The sequence below is a fragment of the Trichomonas vaginalis genome, chromosome IV (genome assembly GCF_026262505.1).
Source record: "Trichomonas vaginalis G3 chromosome IV, whole genome shotgun sequence".
NCBI lineage: Eukaryota > Parabasalia > Trichomonadida > Trichomonadidae > Trichomonas > Trichomonas vaginalis.
In genome coordinates this window covers 37,634,418-37,652,575 of record NC_067206.1, presented here as the reverse complement: position 1 = coordinate 37,652,575, position 18,158 = coordinate 37,634,418, and the positions used below count along the sequence as shown (strand labels likewise).

General features: G+C 31.2%; 4 protein-coding genes across 4 annotated transcripts, besides 1 other annotated feature; all 4 read right to left on the bottom strand.

The window, feature by feature from the left end:
* Positions 1-612: part of a mobile genetic element that runs on past the window's edge.
* Positions 613-1,805: 1,193 nt separating this feature from the next.
* TVAGG3_0239550 (uncharacterized protein) lies at positions 1,806-6,890 on the bottom strand (the record flags this gene model as incomplete). Its single annotated transcript, XM_001323449.1, has 1 exon — positions 1,806-6,890. One exon carries the CDS (start codon positions 6,888-6,890, stop codon positions 1,806-1,808), a length of 5,085 nt encoding a protein of 1,694 aa, XP_001323484.1.
* Positions 6,891-8,594: 1,704 nt separating this feature from the next.
* On the bottom strand, positions 8,595-14,366 carry TVAGG3_0239540 (lipid binding; the record flags this gene model as incomplete). Its single annotated transcript, XM_001323450.1, has 1 exon — positions 8,595-14,366. One exon carries the CDS (start codon positions 14,364-14,366, stop codon positions 8,595-8,597), a length of 5,772 nt encoding a protein of 1,923 aa, XP_001323485.1.
* A 1,408-nt stretch (positions 14,367-15,774) lies between these two features.
* On the bottom strand, positions 15,775-16,620 carry TVAGG3_0239530 (uncharacterized protein; the record flags this gene model as incomplete). The annotated part of the gene is made up of 1 exon (XM_001323451.1): positions 15,775-16,620. One exon carries the CDS (start codon positions 16,618-16,620, stop codon positions 15,775-15,777), a length of 846 nt encoding a protein of 281 aa, XP_001323486.1.
* A 54-nt stretch (positions 16,621-16,674) lies between these two features.
* On the bottom strand, positions 16,675-17,181 carry TVAGG3_0239520 (uncharacterized protein; the record flags this gene model as incomplete). The annotated part of the gene is made up of 1 exon (XM_001323452.1): positions 16,675-17,181. One exon carries the CDS (start codon positions 17,179-17,181, stop codon positions 16,675-16,677), a length of 507 nt encoding a protein of 168 aa, XP_001323487.1.
* Between the last annotated feature and the right edge of the window lie 977 nt (positions 17,182-18,158).

Genomic DNA, 18,158 nt, shown 5'->3' with positions numbered 1-18,158 from the left:
ACATGGATAATCTCCATCGTCAATAAATTGTAACTTATGTTTATGAATAAATTTTGTGCCTTCTCTTCTTGTTTTCAATATCACCATCTAATAAATTTTTAGTAGATTCCAAAAAGTAATTTTTATATCTTTCTTCATGAGATTTCTGAACTGCTGATTCTGAAGCCGGGATATTCATTAAACCCTCTACTTCATTTTCAGCATTTCTCAATTCCTTAATTTTTTCATCTATTTCATTTCTTAATTGTTCCAATTTCTCAATCTCATCGTTATAATATTCATCTTGTTTAATTTTTTCTTCAAAATATTCAGGAGGTGTTTCAAGGCTCTCTGAGCCCAGGTCCTCTGGACCATAAAGAGGAATATTCTCCTGTTTTTCAACTTTTTTGGGATATAAATATCTCATTATAGCCTTTTTAGTAATTGGTCCGTTATATTTAAATTCATTCAACAATCTGGAAAACTCTTTCACATTCTGCATATATGTTGGATAAGAACCGTCTCCAAAATTTTCTAAAATATTTTCTAATTCTGAATTAGTGAACTTTAAAGATTTCAATGAATTAGTTGTTATACTCATTTATTATAAAATAAAAAATAAAAAAAATAAATGAAACAGAGGAGGAAGAAATAAATGAAAGTGAAAATGTTCAACAAAAAATAAACGTTGTTAAACCAATTACTGAAATAAAAATTTTTAAATCTGTTGAAGAATTTAATGACTATTATGCTAATAATAAAAAATTATTTGAAGAATTGACAACATGTAAATTGAATAAAATGTTTAAAGTTGATGGATTCAAAATTTCAAAAATAAAAGGAGTGGTTAGTTTGAAATCTATTCCTCAATCAAGAATCACCTCATTAATGAAAATAGATGATTTAACAAAAAGAATAGAAGAGATTGAAGAAAGAATGAATCAAATAATTGATTTCATAAATTCAAATAATCATTAGCTTCTTAAAGTTCAATGTTGATTCTGAGACATTAATTTTTAAAGTTTATTTTTCATTCATGAGGTCTTTGATTATGACTCCATTGATTCCATTCAGGATTTAAACAATGTTTAATTAATCGCGGAATATCTGACATCATCTATATATAGCTTCTTTTATAAAAGATGAAAAATAAATTATTTTAAAATTAATGTTAATTTTTTTAAAAAAATTTATTTCATTATGTATGGGTTGAGTGTAAATGTCTTACAATTTTGAAAATTTTTTAAATCTTGATTTATTCAAAAACGTAAGAATCAAAACCGTCAGAATCATACATTTTTTACTTCATATGTTAAAAAAAATGATACAAAATCGTTCTATATTGTATGAATTCTTACGTTTACAAAAAAAGTCACACACCCCGCACTCATATACTACTCGGGAAATCTTTTTTTTTTTCATGTGTTCTCCTTAACCAAATAAGAATTAAAAGTCTTATGATACTTTCCTCTTCCCCCAAATTCATTTGCCCCAAACAAAATAATGTCTTGAATATTCTTTGACTTTTCATGTGTTTTCTATATCGAAGCAAGATTTTTCAATATTTGCTTAAACAAGAAATCCAATTTGGAGCAAATTTTCTATAAGTGAAAGTAAAATTTAGAATTTTTTAAAAATTCCAATCATTAATTCTCCAAACTAGATATTTATTGAAAAAATTGCCAGTATTTCAGTTTAAGACGATTAACATTTTGTTTTAAATTAATCAAATTTAAATATTGGTTTTTCCTACCGAAGAACTAAAAAAATATTATTCATAAATATACGCGTTTATAATAAATTAACGAACAAAAAAAAAATTAAAATTAAAATTCTGCATTCATGAAAATATCATCTTCATCTGATCTAATCATTTCTGGGTCATCAGGACCAGTTGTTGTAATCATTTGATCATCACTTTCGTTTAAGTCAAGAATTGCTAACTCAGTTTTTCCTTCTGCTCCAAACAAATTCGTTTCTTGAAGTGAATCTGAGTCATCATTTAACTCGGAAGAACTTGCTTGATGAGACTTTCGATACAATGTAAAACCAATAATACTCAAAATAAAAATGGCTGCAATAACTAAACAACTAATAAGAATAATTGTTCCTGAATTAAGTTTTGACTTTCCATATTCTTCATCTGCAATAAATAATATTGTTTCTACATTTGTTGAAACATATGTTTGTGTAACAATGTAAGTCAAAGAGATAGTAAATGTTGTTGTATTCTTAGTAGTTAATTGATGGATTGTTGTTGTATTTGTTATTGAAAGTGTTTCTTTAGCAATTGTTGTATTTGAAAGTGTTTGTGTTTCGGTGATTGTTCTTGATTCTTTACCTGAAACATCAGATTTGTATGTTAATACATCAATATCTGTCTTCGTTGATGAATATGTTGTTACTGAAGTTAGTGAATTAGTTGAGTAACTAACATTATATTCTTTACCATTATCGATAATTTTTGTAAATGTTCCAGCTTTTGTATATGATTGTGTGTATGTTATTGTTTCTGTGTCTGTCAATGATTTAGTTAAAGTAAGTCTTGAATCTGTTCCTGGATCAGTATTTGGTCGTTTTGGAGTCATTGTTGGATCTGGTGTTCTCAACGGAATTGGTTTTCTTGGTGTTGGACTTGGAGTTTCAACTGGTGTTGGTGGAATAGGAATGAGATTAATAGTAAATGTTTCGCCATTAACCTTTGCTTCAGTCAATGTGTTTGCCTTTAATATAATATTGAGTGGTAACATAGTGTTTCCATTTGTTAATTGTGTTGAAATGTTTGTAATTGATTTAACTAAAGTGTTTGTATATGTTGTTATTGAAGTTTTATTTGGTAAAGTGATAACTGTGTAGATACTTGATGTAACTGATGTATAAGTAGGAATAAATGTACTAGTTGATGTTACTGATGTCCAACTAAATGATATTGAATTAATGTTTGTCTCACCGGGATAAGGTGATGGAACTAATGTTGAAGTGATCGTATATGAAGTGTCAGCTGATTTAAAGGAAATTTCAGTATATGAAACTGCTAAAGTAACTGTTTCGGTTTGATTAAATGTTGTGGTGACACCAGAAATTACTGCTAAGTCTTTACCATCGTTGATATAGATTGACTCTTCAAGCTCTGTTACATTTGTTAACTCTATTGAACTTTGAGGATTATCCTCAAATATTGAATAAATAGTTGTTAAATTTTTGATGTAAGTTGTTTTATACACTATTGTACTTTCTCCAGGTAATACAATAGCAAAGCTTGAAATAAATTGAGTGACAATAATGGAAGTTTTTGCGATTACATAAGATACTGATGTAATCCATGTGTCACCAGGAATCAGAGATTGCTTTGGTGTAGCAACTGATGATGTTGTAATAGAAGAAGGATCAGTGATCACAGAGATGAATGAATTTTGAGTTGTCAATGTGAAATTGTATGGGAGATCTGTGAATGCTGCAGATGGAACAATTGTGAAAATATCTGTTGTTGCCGTTGTATTTGTTGTTGAGGGAACAAGTGTAACTGTCCATGTGCCAGAATAAGTTTTATTATTTTGTGTGACATATATAGTGTTTGATGGGTAGTAAGTAATTATCGGGAAAGAGCTATTTTCTTTAACTTGTGTTGATGACCAAAAATATGTTGTTGTTTGTAATGATCCTGATGTAACTGTGGAGATTTGATTTGTGACTGAATATGAAATTACATTGATCTCAGTCGATTCATCTACATCAACTGAATATTCTGTATATGTATCCTTTTTTTCATCTGAAAATGAATAACTTGTAACAATTGTAGTTCCATGAGCAGGATCAAACTTAGTGAATGTGCCAGTGTATGTTGTAACTTCAGTGAAAGTGTATATATATGCAGTTGAATTGAGAGGGTTTGTAGTGTATGTGCTAGTGTAAATTGTTGTTTGTGTTGAGTATTGGTAAATTTTGCTTTCAGAAAGAATAAGTGCTGTTGGACTTGGTAAGTGGACATTGGTATATATACGATCAAAAATCACCGACTTTATTTTTGTCGTACCGAGGAGTTCATTCTTTGTTGCAGGTGGAGGGATGATTGTAGTTGATACTGATACATAGTTAGTTGAGAATATAATGTAAACTGTAGAATCAGTCTGAGTATAAGTAGCATATGAAGTATCAGGAATGTCATATGTCGAAACATAGAATAGTGTCGTAGGTTCAACAATATAAGCTGTTGTTGTGAATGTGCTTGCAACGAGTGTCGAAGTTTGTGTAGCTGTTAATGTATCAGTAACTTTAATTCTGTTATCATATACAGAAATTGGGAATTTAACAATAGTGTATGTATTTGATGGTTTGTAAGTTGAAAGTGTGTAAGTAGTTACTGTACTTGATAATACTGTGAAGTATGTTGTTAATGAAGTTGAAGGTCCAGATTTAATTGTAATGGCGCCTGCATGGATCATTGATGTTGATACAGCGTAATTCTTTACAATTGTTGATGTTATACCATTTGGAGTAATGAACTCTGTCTTTCCTTGGAATGGTGCATTAATTACTGTTGAAATATTAACATTTCCTGTGAGTTTTATGATTGATTTAGTGATTGTATTTCTCTCGGTAAATACATATTGGCCGTTATCTGAGAATGTTGACTTAAAGATCTTTGATGTCATCCATACATTACTCAAAAATTCTGATGCAAATAATGTTGAGTATTGAAATGTGATTTTCTGTGTAACTGTAGTAGTGTTGGCGAATGTAAGGGATGGAACAAATGTTTGCATGTAAAGAATGTTGTCGAAAGGATTTGTAGAAATGGATACCAATGGAGCTGGTGTTGATGAGGAACTATATTCAGAAATTGTGTATGTGAGAGATTTAATTGTCGTGGATGATGGAACAAGAGTATTTGTATTATATGAGGTTGCAATACCTGCAAATGAAAGGCTTGCAGTGTGAAGGCTTGTTGAAACAACTGTTTTTCCTAACACAACTTGTGTAAATGTGTAAAAGACGTTTTGGTTGTTTCCTCCTAGTGGAAGATAGAAAGTAGACGTCCATGTGACCACAGCACTATCAAATTCAACAGCAGTTGGGAGACTAGATGTTGATGTGGTGAGAGTTGAATTGATAACTGTATAATTGATGTTCTGAGTGATTGAGAAATATTCAGAAGCAACATCAGTAAGTTTGTAAACATTTGTACCCGTGATTGTATTGTTCTTTCTGTTTTCATATGCAATTGTTGTAGAATTCCAAGTTGTGTAAATTGAAATGTATGAAACAAATGAGCTGTTAGCAGTAACAAATGAGAATGTTTGAGTAAATGTCGTAACAGCTGTGTATGTATAAGTAGTTTTATCACTTGCTAATGCAATCACTGTGTAATAGTTTGTAATTGCTGGATAATAAATGATTGTGTATGTATCCTCTGTAGCTTTTGTATATCCTGAGAAGTAACTGATTCCTGAGAATGTTGTTATTTTTGTAATAGGAACCAATGTTGATTTTTCTGTACTAGTTGGTTGTTCTTTCATATTAGCGATAGTGTATTTCTGTTCTACATTTATTCCAACAGGAATATCAATAGCTGTAAATGTGGTATTTGTATAAGTTGTGGCTGTGTATGTAAGTGTCTCATAGTATGCGCCGGCGCTGCCTGTTATAGTATAGTATTGATTTGCAGTAAAGCTTGAACTACCAATAAGAGTGTAAATACTATTAGTAATTGTGAGTTTAACAGCGGTTTCACCATCTTTAGTAAACGTAATTGTGTTTGTACTTTGTATTAGACTGTAAACATAAATAACCTCATTAGTACTGAAGTCTGGACCGAGTGCAATAGTAGAGTCAGTAATATTGGTAAACGTAATAGAAGAAATGCCTTCAGCATTAGTAGTTAACGACATATATCTAATAAATGTGTCTGAATCGCTGACACGAGATGAGGTGTAAGTAACTGTACTTTCTTGAGTAAATGATGGATAGTAAAGTGTATAATCTGATTGGGAAGCAAGACTTGTAGCGATTGTTGTGATAGATTTGTCGTAAACAATTTTAACAGTGTTATCCTTGTAAGTTCTGATAGCTGTTGAAGTATATGTGAAAACTGTTGTGATTGTATTTGTAATATTCGTAGTTGTAGAAGCGAGTGTGAGGAATTTTGTTGCAGGTTTAACATATGAGTATGTGAGATAATTTGTAGTATCTGTGATAAGTGGGTTATCTGTTGGACTTGGAGTCTGTGCTGATGGAAGAGGTGTTCTTGTTATAATAGGTGTGTCAAAGGCTGTCTGAAATGCCGTTGAATGGGGTGTGGAATGAGCTGTTGAGAATGGTGTTCTGAAGAAAGTTGAAGCTACAGTGAATGTGGATCTCTTTGTCCAAAGATCAACATTTGATGTTGAATATGTCTTCCATGATGATGTTGTTTTCTGAGGAAGGCGTGTGATTGGAGTAGCAACATAAATAAATGGTGTTGGATCGGTGACAGAACTTGTTGCCTGAGCGCCTGGATTATTAGATACTCTGGCAAATGCAGGATCAGTTGTAGTAAGGGCAGAAGTATCGCTTTCTGTAAGATCGTTCGTGGGACAGAATTTTTCGTTAGCAAGTGTTGGGTTGGCATTGAAGTCAAGTTGTTGGTAAATCTGTTTCGTAAAATTATCAGAATTGCCAATAAATGCATAACATGTAGTTGGACTTTCAACTGCATCTTGGTATGATTGCCAGTAAACTTTATCTTCAAGCATGTAGTCATTGCCTGCAGCAGAACCTGAAGTAAATTCGATTGTTTTCGTCAAACCGTTGTACATCTTATTTCTATAAAAACAGTTTTGTTGGGTAATAAGTTGGCGCTGTTTTTCAGTGGATATGAAGGCGATACCACCACAACCACGACCTCTGAATCTAAGAGCAACATTTTTTTCCATGTCGATGATCTGTTTGGCATTAGAATCAGATACGATACCTAAGCCAGCTTGATTTGCTAAAATGCCACTCCTATAAATACTTAATGGCGTATCTTTGCTAAATATAGCGCCACCTTGGTCTCCAGCGCGGTTATATTTGCAAAGTATTCCTTCAAAGTAGACTTCTGATTCTTGTTCAATGGCAATAGCACCACCTGTTTGATGTGCAGTATTGCCTGAAAATAAATAATTATAAACGTAAAACCTGTGATTACTATTAATCGTACTCTCTTCGGCCGAAGTGAGTCCTTCAAATAAGATAGCGCCTCCTGAGGCGAATGCTACATTACCACTAAATTTGTAAGTGTAGTCATCGCTCTCTAGAAATGCGCTTGATCGAATCAAGCATATTGCACCGCCATCGGCTGCTTGATTATTTAAAAATCCCGTATTCTTAATTACGCAAATTGAATATAATAAGTAGATGCCGCCCCCACAAGGGCCGGAAAGTTCTCTTCCAAATGCAAAGCATTGTGAAAATGTAGATTTTGTAATCGTAACTGAGCAGTAATAGTAATCTAAACCAGTATTTATATAATATGAATTTTCGGGGATAGAGATATCAACGTTAAATTTTCTTTCAAGCCCTTCATCAATGTCATCATTTTGATTAGAAAGAAAAGTTGGCACGCTTTCGAAGTCTTTTTTGTAATCAATATTAAGCTGTCGAAGATAAAGAAGAGAAATCAAAATCCTAAAAAAAATGTTTTAAAGTTTTTTATCAACAAATAGAAATCGTTGTTCATAAGTTATGCTTTTGCTAAATTTCAGAAATTGCGATCCGAATATTTCAGATTTTTCAGATTGAATTCAATTTATTAAAATGCCACAATAACAAATATGTTTGTACCCTTAAACCCATTTTGCTACGTAAAGTCTCTCTATCGTTTTTCTGCCTCAATATTGAGTGAACCTAAATCAAAAATTTGAATGCGAGACTTTATGAAGGAAAAGGAGTTCAATGATAAAATGAAGACAACAAATTCAGCATTTCTTTACTGCCATTCTGTTAAGAGTATCTAACATATTTTAAACTCTTAAACATACATTTTTGAAAAACGATGAAATCAAAATTTAAAAATGATTGCATAAGTTTATCATATTAATGATTTGCATATCAAATTCATTCATCTTTAATCAATAAATTGTTGTTCGCATTTTTAAAGTTATGGGATCGCTGAGTTTACAACTATTCAATTTTTTGCGCTTAAATATACTTTTTCTCTATGATAGAGTTGATATTTTTATGAATAAACTTAAATATAGAATACATTGATCATACTCTATCTTTTCATTGTTTAAAAATCATAAAGAATACATACATATATAAAAATTTTGAGATTTTCCGACACATAAAAATAAAATACAGAGATATTCATTCAGAAGCTTCTAATATCCACAAGAATGAGTCAAAAAATTAGAGCTTGAGTAAGCTGCATAGGTAACAGAGAAACTCATATAATTAATTGTATGACTTTTCTCAAAAAGTGGAAATTAGATTTTACTTTGAACAAATGATAAAATAATAAAACAAATATAATTTGAATTGTTGACGAACTTATGGTCTCTTATCCCAACTAAAATATATCATTTATGAAGGGAAAAAAAGCATTATTTAGAAATAGAAAATATATTTACGTTAAAATATAATAATAATAAAATATATTAAAATTCTTTATTCATGAAAATATCATCATCGTCATTAGCATCTTGAATTGTTCTCAGTTCACCATCATCATCATCAAAATCAGGAGCAAATTTAGTAATCATTTGATTCTCATCATCTTCATCGAATTTAATAATAGTATTCTCAATTCTTACAGATCCAAATAAATTAGTATCATTAAGTGAAGTTGATTCTTCATCTTCGAATCCAGAAGAACTTGTTTTACGCGACTTACGATATAATGTAACTCCAAGAATTCCTAAAATGCTTGATGAACCAATAACTAAAGAACAAACAAGAATAAGAGTTCCAGATGACATCTTTGACTTAGTAACACCTTCTTGAGCAATCAAAAGCATTGTTTCTACATTTGTTGAAACATATGTTTGTGTAACAATGTAAGTTAAAGAAATAGTAAATGTTGTTGTATTTTTATTAGTTGATTCATGGGTTGTTGTTGTATTTGTAACTGAAAGTGTTTCTTTAGAAATTGTTGTATTAGAAAGTGTTGATGTTGCAATAATTGTCTTTGATTGTGTTACAGAAACATCTGATTTGTATGTTAATACATCAATGTATGTTTGTGTTGATGTATATGTCGGAACATCTGTATCTGTCTCTGTTAAGTAAGGAATTTGAATAATACTGGAATTTACACTTAAGTCAAATAATGCTTTTATAAGTGTCTTTGACTTTGTTGAAGCTACTGTTTCTGTGTCTGTCAATGATTTGGTGATTTCAAGTCTTGTATCTGTTCCTGGATCAGTGTTTGGACGCTTAGGAGTCATTGTTGGTTCTGGAGTCCTCAAAGGAATTGGAGGACGAGGTGTCGGACTAGGCCAATTACTTGGTGAAGGGAAATGTGTTGGTTTTAGACTAAGAACAACAGTATTTTCTAATTTCTTTGTTTCAGTCAAAGTGTTTGCTGTTGTTGAAATATTGACTGGTAACAAAGTGTTTCCTTCTGTTAATTGTGTCGATATATTTGTAATTGACTGAGTAAAAGTGTTTGTGTATGTTGTTGTTTCATCTTCATTTGGTAAAGTGATAACTGTGTAGATACTTGTTGGAACTGATGTATATGTAGGAATAGATGTATTAGCATTTGTGACTGATTTCCATTCAAATGTTATTGATGAAATATTTGTGTCTGTAACAATTGGTGCTGGAACATCTGTATCTTTAATTATTAAATATGTATCAGCTGTTTTAATTATTGAAATCGTTAGTGTTGATTCATATGTACTTGTATTTACATCTTTATATCCCATTGTTGCTCCTGTAGCTACAATTAATTGTCTACCAGTGTTTACAACTTCAAATTCTGTTAGAGATTGAACTTCTGTCTTTGTATATGTATCAGTTTGTTGTTGACTAACATTTGTGAATGTACTTGAATTAACTATTGTTATAGTCGATATTTTTGTACTTTGTCCTGGTAATACAACTGTATACGATGATTTATAATCAGTTACACTTGTAACTTTCTTAACTGCAGTAGTTGTACTTGTACTTCCCCACATATCACCTATTTTAGGTTTTGGTGTTGGTGTCAACATTGGTGTAATTGCAGGTGTTCTTGGCGGAATATTATTGTCTGAAATAATTATTGGAACAACAGTTTCACCGGATATATTTACATAAGTGTATGAAACATTTGTTGAAACTATTTTAGGAACTAAAACAAATGAGTCTGTGATAGCTTTAATATTTGTCATAAGCATATAAGTGGTTAAAATAAGTCCTATTGTGAAATTATCATTCTTCATTGTGACAAAGTTTGTTGTTATGTCAGTAAATGAGTATGTTATATATTCATTATCTTTTGTAACTTGTGAACCATACCATGAAATAGTTGATGTCTGTCCTGATCCTGATGTAACAGTTAAAATTGAATTTGTCTTTGTGTATGAAAGTAAATTAACTTCAAGCATTGTTTTCATACTTGTAAAAACAATTGTACTTGTATTCATAGTAACATCCTTGAATGAATAACTTGTAACATATGAAGTACCACCTTGATTTGCATAACTAGACGGATTGAAAGATATGAAAGCATCTGTATAAGTTGGAATTTCTGTAAAAGTATATATGACTGTATCCGAATAGTTTATATATGTACTACTAAAAATTGTTGTTGTAGAAGAATAAATATAAATTGTACTTGCCTTGAGAATTAAATTATTAGGAACTGGTGAATGTACAGTAGTTTCTGTATATGTGTAATTTGGAAGTAATGTTTCTCTTTCAGCCAAAAGCGGATTACTTGTTGCAGGAATTGTAAATTTAACACCAGAAAATTGTTTATTATCAATTTCCATAAGTCTTTTCGCATTGTTTAATGAAACATTGTATGTAAGAACATCAGTTTCAGTGTATGTAGGTATTAATTTTCCTTCTATAATTGATGTATTAATATATGAAATTTCCTTAGCATCTATTAAATATGTTGTTGTGTTGAAAATCGTCATTGTATTTGTCAATATATATGTAGCTGTTGTTGTATGAGTAATAGTTACATTTTGGTTTTTAATTGTATAAATCGGATAATCAATAACTGTTGCAGTACTTAATAATGTTTTCGTTAAAAGTGGGTAAACAAATACTGTACTTAATTTATTAACTGCTGTCCATTCATAATTAATTGATGGACCGTTTATCATTGTAGCTGTCGATGTTTTATTATAATAAGTTGTTGTAAGAGTTATGTCATTTGCAATTGTAAATGTTTCTAATTGTGTCATATATTGTGTTGTTCCACTAAATGTATATTCAATAACTGTCGAGATATTAATATTAGTTGTTAGTGATGTCAATATTTTTGCAATTGTTTCTGTCTCCATTAATGTTAAATTGTTATTATGGTATGTAGACTTATAAATAGATGTTGTACTGTAGATTGCAGTGTAAACTACTTCAGTGAATGCTGTTGAATAATAATTCGTTATCGTCTGTGTTATAATATTAGTTTCATCGAATGTGTAAATTGAGATATTAGTTTTTGTTGTAAATAGTGTAATGAAAGTCGGTATTTCAATTGATAGTGAAGATGGTGTTGATGAGTCACTGAAATAAGAGATTGTGTATGTAAGAGTATCAATGTTTGTTGTTGAGCCTACAAGAGTATTAGTATTAATATAAGAAGTTAAAACGCCATCAAATGAAAGCTCTGGAACGTGTAAGACTGTTGAAACAGTTTCAGATCCTAATATAACTTGTGTGAAAGTGTAAAATACACTATCGCTTATACCATTTATTGGAAGATAAAAAGTGAATGTCCATGTGAACACTGGACTGTTGAATGTGACATTTGTGGGAAGATCTTGTATATTTGCTTTAAGAGTTGAAGATATAACTGTATAACTTATGCCTGTAGGATTGATAGAGAAATATGAAGATTCTGTTTGTGTAAGCGTGAAAACATTTGTACCTGTAATTGTGTTGGTCATACTATATGAAAATGTGAGTGTATTTGTTGTCCACGTTGTTTGCAAAGAATAATAAGAAACGAATTCACTATTTTGGTTAATAGATGAATATGTTTGTGTAAGAGTTGTAACAGCTGTATATGTATATGTTGTTTGTGAATCATCTAGTGTAGTAATTGTGCTGTAAAGTGTAACATATGGATAATAAACAACTGTAATTGTATTCTCTGAGGCTTTTGTATAACCTGAAATGTAGCTTATTCCTGATAGTGTTGTAACTGTAATATTTGGAACTAATGTTAATTTGCTTGTAGTAATTGCAAAAGTGGAAAAATCTGTTGAGCTGAAGTGTTGAATAGTTGGTATCACTGTCGGAATTTGCACAATTGTGAATGTGCTTGTTGTACAATTAATAAATGTTGATGTAAGTGTAGTTGATTGTCCATTCGTCAAACTAAATATTCCTGAAGCATATGCGTTGATCGCAGTCAGAATTATGGCATAGTCAGTTTTTGTTAGTACTAAACTATCTTCATTATTAATAGTATATGTAACAGTAGTAGTTGATGAATTAGTGTAAGCCATTATTGGGAAGATGCCAAAATTACTTGGAATTTCAATTAATGATCTATTTGTTTCAACGAATGTTGCAGATAAAACGCTACTCGCACTATTCGTAAAAGACAAGTAGTTAATTGTTGAATTGACTTTTTGATTATTGTAAAAGTCTGTATAAGTAGCAGTATTAGTAAATGTTGGATAATAGAGTGTATAAGTCTCGTTTGAAGCAAGATTTGTAGCAATTGTTGTGATTGAGGTAATATTTGTTAATTTATAAGTATTTTCTGTGTATGGCATTGAAAGTGTTAAAGTATTTGTGAAAATTGTTGTGATTGTACTTGTAATATTTGTAACTAAAGCTGTGAGAGTTAAGTATGCTGTACGAGGATCTGATAAAGTGTATATAGTAGTCTTTGTTTCTTCATTGAGAGGATTTGATGAAGGACATGGAGTCATAGCAGTTGGCTCGAAAGTTGTGTCAGGTGTGTAATATGGTGTCATATGTGGTGTTGAAAATGGTGTTCTGAAGAATGTTGCAGCAACAGAATATGTGAATGATATTGTCCATCTGCTTGAATTAAAAGATGAATAAAAAGTGTGTGATGATGTTGTTTTCTGGGGAAGTCGTGTAATTGGAGTAGCAGCATATACAAATGGAGATGGAGGGGGAACTTGAGAAGTTATTTCATCATTACCTTCATTAGACTTTCGAGCATTTGAAAGAGACAAAGTTTGAACATTAGAAAATTTACTCTCGCTAACACTATTTTGTTTGCATTTATCATCATTTGGTTGAGTATCGTAACTGAGTGGTTGATAAATCTGCTTTATAAATTGACTTGTATTGCCAATAAATGCATAAGCTTTTTCTGAATCTTGAAGGTAATCTTTATAAGATTGCCAGTAAGCATTGCCTTCAAGCATGTAATCATTACCTCTTTCATCAGTGTATTTACTGCTAGATTCAAGTGTATTTATGAAGCCATTGAACATTTTGTTGTATGAAAAACAATTTTCTTGAGAAATAAAGTGGCGCTGATCATCAATAGAAATGAATGCAATACCACCACATCCGCGTCCTCTAAATCTGAGAGAGTATTTATTGGTGTCACTTCTTGATTGATTTTTAGAAATTACTGTTCTGTTATTTTCGCCTGCAGCATTTGCTTGGATGGCACTCTTAAAAACGCTTAGTTTGGCATTTAAACAGAATATAGCGCCGCCTTGGTCACCGGCTGTGTTGTATCTGAGAATTAAATTTTCTAAGTAAATTTCTGAATCACGATCGATGGAGATTGCACCTCCTGTTTGATCGGCTTTATTACTCGTAAAAGTGTATTTATAAATAAAAAGTTGAAAATTATTAGTAAATGATTTCGAATTCTCATCTTTAGGAGTATATCCTTCGAATAGTATAGCACCACCGGAGGAATATGCAGTATTTGACTCAAATTTGGAACTATGATCGTTCTTTCCGTCTAAAAATGCATTTGAACGTATTAAGCAAACAGCACCGCCATCTGCTGCTATGTTTTTTGTAAAATCTGTTTCTTTAATAACGCATATTGATCTTGATAAGAAAATTGCGCCGCCACATGGGCCTGATACTTTTCTTCCGAATGCATAACATTGATCAAAAGTAGAGCTGGTAACGGTAAATGAACTTTTGACGTATTCTAATCCAAGAACGCTTGTAAATTGATTTCCATATAATGAATAATCAACATCAATTTTACCGAATAATTTTTCCTTAATATTTATGTTTTGCTCTTTGATGAACATTGGGGCGGCAACCGCTTCCACTTGGTGACTTATGTCAAGATGCCGAATAAATAGAAGAAAAATCAACTCGAATATTAAAAATTTTCGCAAAGTCAAGTGAAAAAAAATTGTAAAAAAATATATAGTTTCCAAATATCTAACTATAATAGTTAACGATTTTTACGATATAATGAAAAAATTGAAAAGAATGTAAGAGATTTTTTGAATGTATAAGAATATTGCACATTATTTCAAAATATTCAAAAAATATTCATAAAAAAAACACTGACGAATGTATTTTGTGATATCATTCAATTTTGAATGAAATAGTACTTGAGTAGGAAAATTTGATTGGTAAGAGTACCAATCAAAGATCTAGATATGATGCACAAGCTATTTCCTGGTGCAACATGCTTAAATAAAGATACAAGATAGAAATACCTCAAATTTTTACTTTTTCAATTTCTCTGAGATTAAAAATTTGATTATAACCGAGTCAGATTTTAGCATTATACTTCCATATCAGTGTTGGTCTCTTACCAATCAAATTTGAAAAAAATTCTCCATATCCTCAGAAAATTCTGAGATCTCAATGAACTTTTTGAATACTTCCATTTGAGAGAAAAATGTATGGGGTGCAAAATTCGAATAAAACAATATAAATAAATAACAAAATTGAGATAAAGTATGTTATGGTAATTAACGAAAACTTAGCGCTTTTTCGTGATTTTGAGGATAATATTAAATGGAGCTAAAATCACCAAATTTTGGTATGCTACAACACTGATTAATTTTTGGGTTCCTTCTTCTCGAAAAATTATGGAAATTTATTTCTTAGCAATTAGCCATTCTGATTATCATTTCTATTAGTTACGCTAAGCAAATAAATTTTTCATTATCGATATAGTGCAAGAACCCTTTGCTGGCTCTAAAAGATCAAAATAATTATCCAGTGTACGTTTAAAATTGAATAAGTTACACGGAAATAAATTTAAATATTTAAATAAACGTTTTATTGATTAAACACCCAAAATAAGAAATTCTAGTAATAAATAAAATGATCTCTGCATACTTTTTCAATGCTCGATTTTTAAAATCTATTTAAAAATGGAGAGAGATACTAAATTTTAACAGACTATTTCAGAGAATTGAGCTCCCGCTCAATTCTCTGAAAAGTCTGCAAAAATTCGTATATTCTTATATAAATTATCTGTTTTCTTTGAAACATTTTATGCATTAATGTCATGATTTCCATCAATACAAAGGATTGTAGCATTAAAATCAATTTATGATTCATATGATTCCTGCATGACACTTTACAGGTATATATTTATCTAGTTTATATTCATCAACTTGAAAATATAAAAATGAATTAAAGATAATTTCTGTGATTATTAACAAAAAGCCGAAGGTTTAAGATTTCTTATAGTTAAACATCAATTCCTTCCTCATCAGAAGGTGCACTAGGATGATGACCTATTAATCCTTTTGAAATTAATATGAAAATGCCAACACCTATAGCTGCAAGAACAATAACTGCAGCTGGAATACCAACTTCAAGTCCTAATTTTGTTGTTTTCTTCTGATTAGCATTCTTACCATTTTGTGAACTTACATTTCCTGAAGAAGTAAGTGGATCATTTTTAGGGGAAGCTGTTGGGGATTGGATTGGGTTTGAAATTGGCATTGGAGCTGGAGTTTCGATTGATGATGGTGAAGGAATAGGAGTTAAAGCAGGCGATTCAACAGGAGTTATTCCTGGTGTTGGAACTGGTGTTGGTGGGTGTTCACAGTCAACAACTAATGTTTCATATTCCCATGAATATCCATTTGATTCAACTTCTACACGAATTTTTGTTCCTGGATATGGAAGATATGGATTTGACATACCTTCCGAATGCCAATTCGTGTCAAATCCAACTTTTCTAGTGAATCTAGCACCATCAGTAGTACTCCAATCACCCATATCTTGGTAGCCACCATAAGGAAATCGTGAATCCGGCTCGAGAAGCGTTCCATTGATATATGCACGATAAGTGACATTGTTACGATCTATTTTTGGAGACTGGAATGTCCAAACTAAAGGAACAAGTGTGTAATCAATATAGCCTGGTGGAGGAATTGCTACAAAATCAGGGCGAGGCATGTCTGGGTTGTTTATTCTAAGAGTACCTTGAGTTGCATCATCTCCTCGATAATAAGCTGTTAAGGCTGCAAAGTAATCTGATGGGAAGTAGAAATTTCCATTCTTAGGAGGATTATCTTGAATACCCATGCAAAAACGAGTTCTATATAATGCAGGAGAAAACATAGCAGATCTATGGCCCATTCATTCAATTGTTTCATCAATTAATATCCAAAGCATATAGCCAGCTTTTAGATAACCTGATGTACCACTTTGAGATGAAAAACCGAATCCCATTGCTCCATGAGGTAATTCTTTACTGCATTTGGAGCCTGACTGTGTTCTATGATCTGAAACAAGAGGGCTGTTTGTATTATCATGCCAAAACCAAATACCTTCAGTAACCATCTCTCTATGAAGTTCTAAATCACTCAATTCAACTGGCCATGCACCCATTCCATGGAGATATCTGATATCATTGAGTTCTTCAAGGAGATCCTTTTCTAGTGTTAACGGAAATGTTTTTGGATATGTACAATTTTCTATAGCGTTTGCTGGAAATGTAAAATCTTGAACATTGTAACCTCGTGCACTATCATCTGAAAATAATGAGTAGATTTTGGATTTAATTCGCTGAGAACGGGGACAGATATCAGTCAGAAGATCTTGATTTAATTTAAGTACTTCAAATATTAGGGAAAAGATCAGCATTTGAAAAAAAAATGAATTTGAAAAACATTCAAAAATTGAATATCGTTCAAAAAATCAAAATTGACAAATTAAAATGTAATATTTAGAAAATATATGCAATTTTGGGAAAGATATTTTAAATCTTATTATTTTTTGAATGAGAATCATTAAAAAATTAAAATGGCAAAAAATTTATACGATCATGTTATCATTTCTAAGAAAACAACTGTCGATTAATAGTAATATTTTGGGGAGTAATATAAGAGTAATTTTATTATTCGTCTTTCTTTACTGGAATCCTAACAATTTCCTTGCAACATTGATGACTGAATGAACTATAATTAGAAAAAAAATTTGTAAACTATTTAAAAAATTGTTTGAGATTCACAAATGTAAAGTCCATAGAAAATATGGGAGTAAGTCTCAAACTAAGGATGTCAATTCGGAAAATTGTTTTCATTAAAAAAAAAAGGTAGTGGGGCCTCCAGGCACTTCGTGCCCTCTAGCCCTGAAGATGTTTAGTATAACTTTGTCCGGACAAGTAAGGGTCTATCGTCGCTACAGGAAAAGTTACAGGCGTTCCAAGGAAGTATACTTTGAGAAGCCTTCTTCTGGGTCGAAAACATTATATAATGTGTCGCTTTTCACAAAATATATATGTTTTCATGTTTTGTCACTTTTCTGTCACTTTTCAGGTAAAAACATTTTTATTATTATATATAAATGAATTTTACAAAACCACCGTTGCCGTTCTTTGGAAATAAGAGTAAATGTAAAGATATTCTATTGAGAGAACTTAAGAAACTACCGAATGGTCTAACATTTGTAGATTTGTTCGGTGGAAGTTTCTATATATCCCATTTGTGCCATACAATATTCCCAGACTCAAAGATTATATGCAATGACTTCGACAACTATATGGACCGTCTCAAACATATACCAGACACAAACAATATATTGAAAGCGTTAAAAGAAAAGATACCTATAGGTAAGATGGA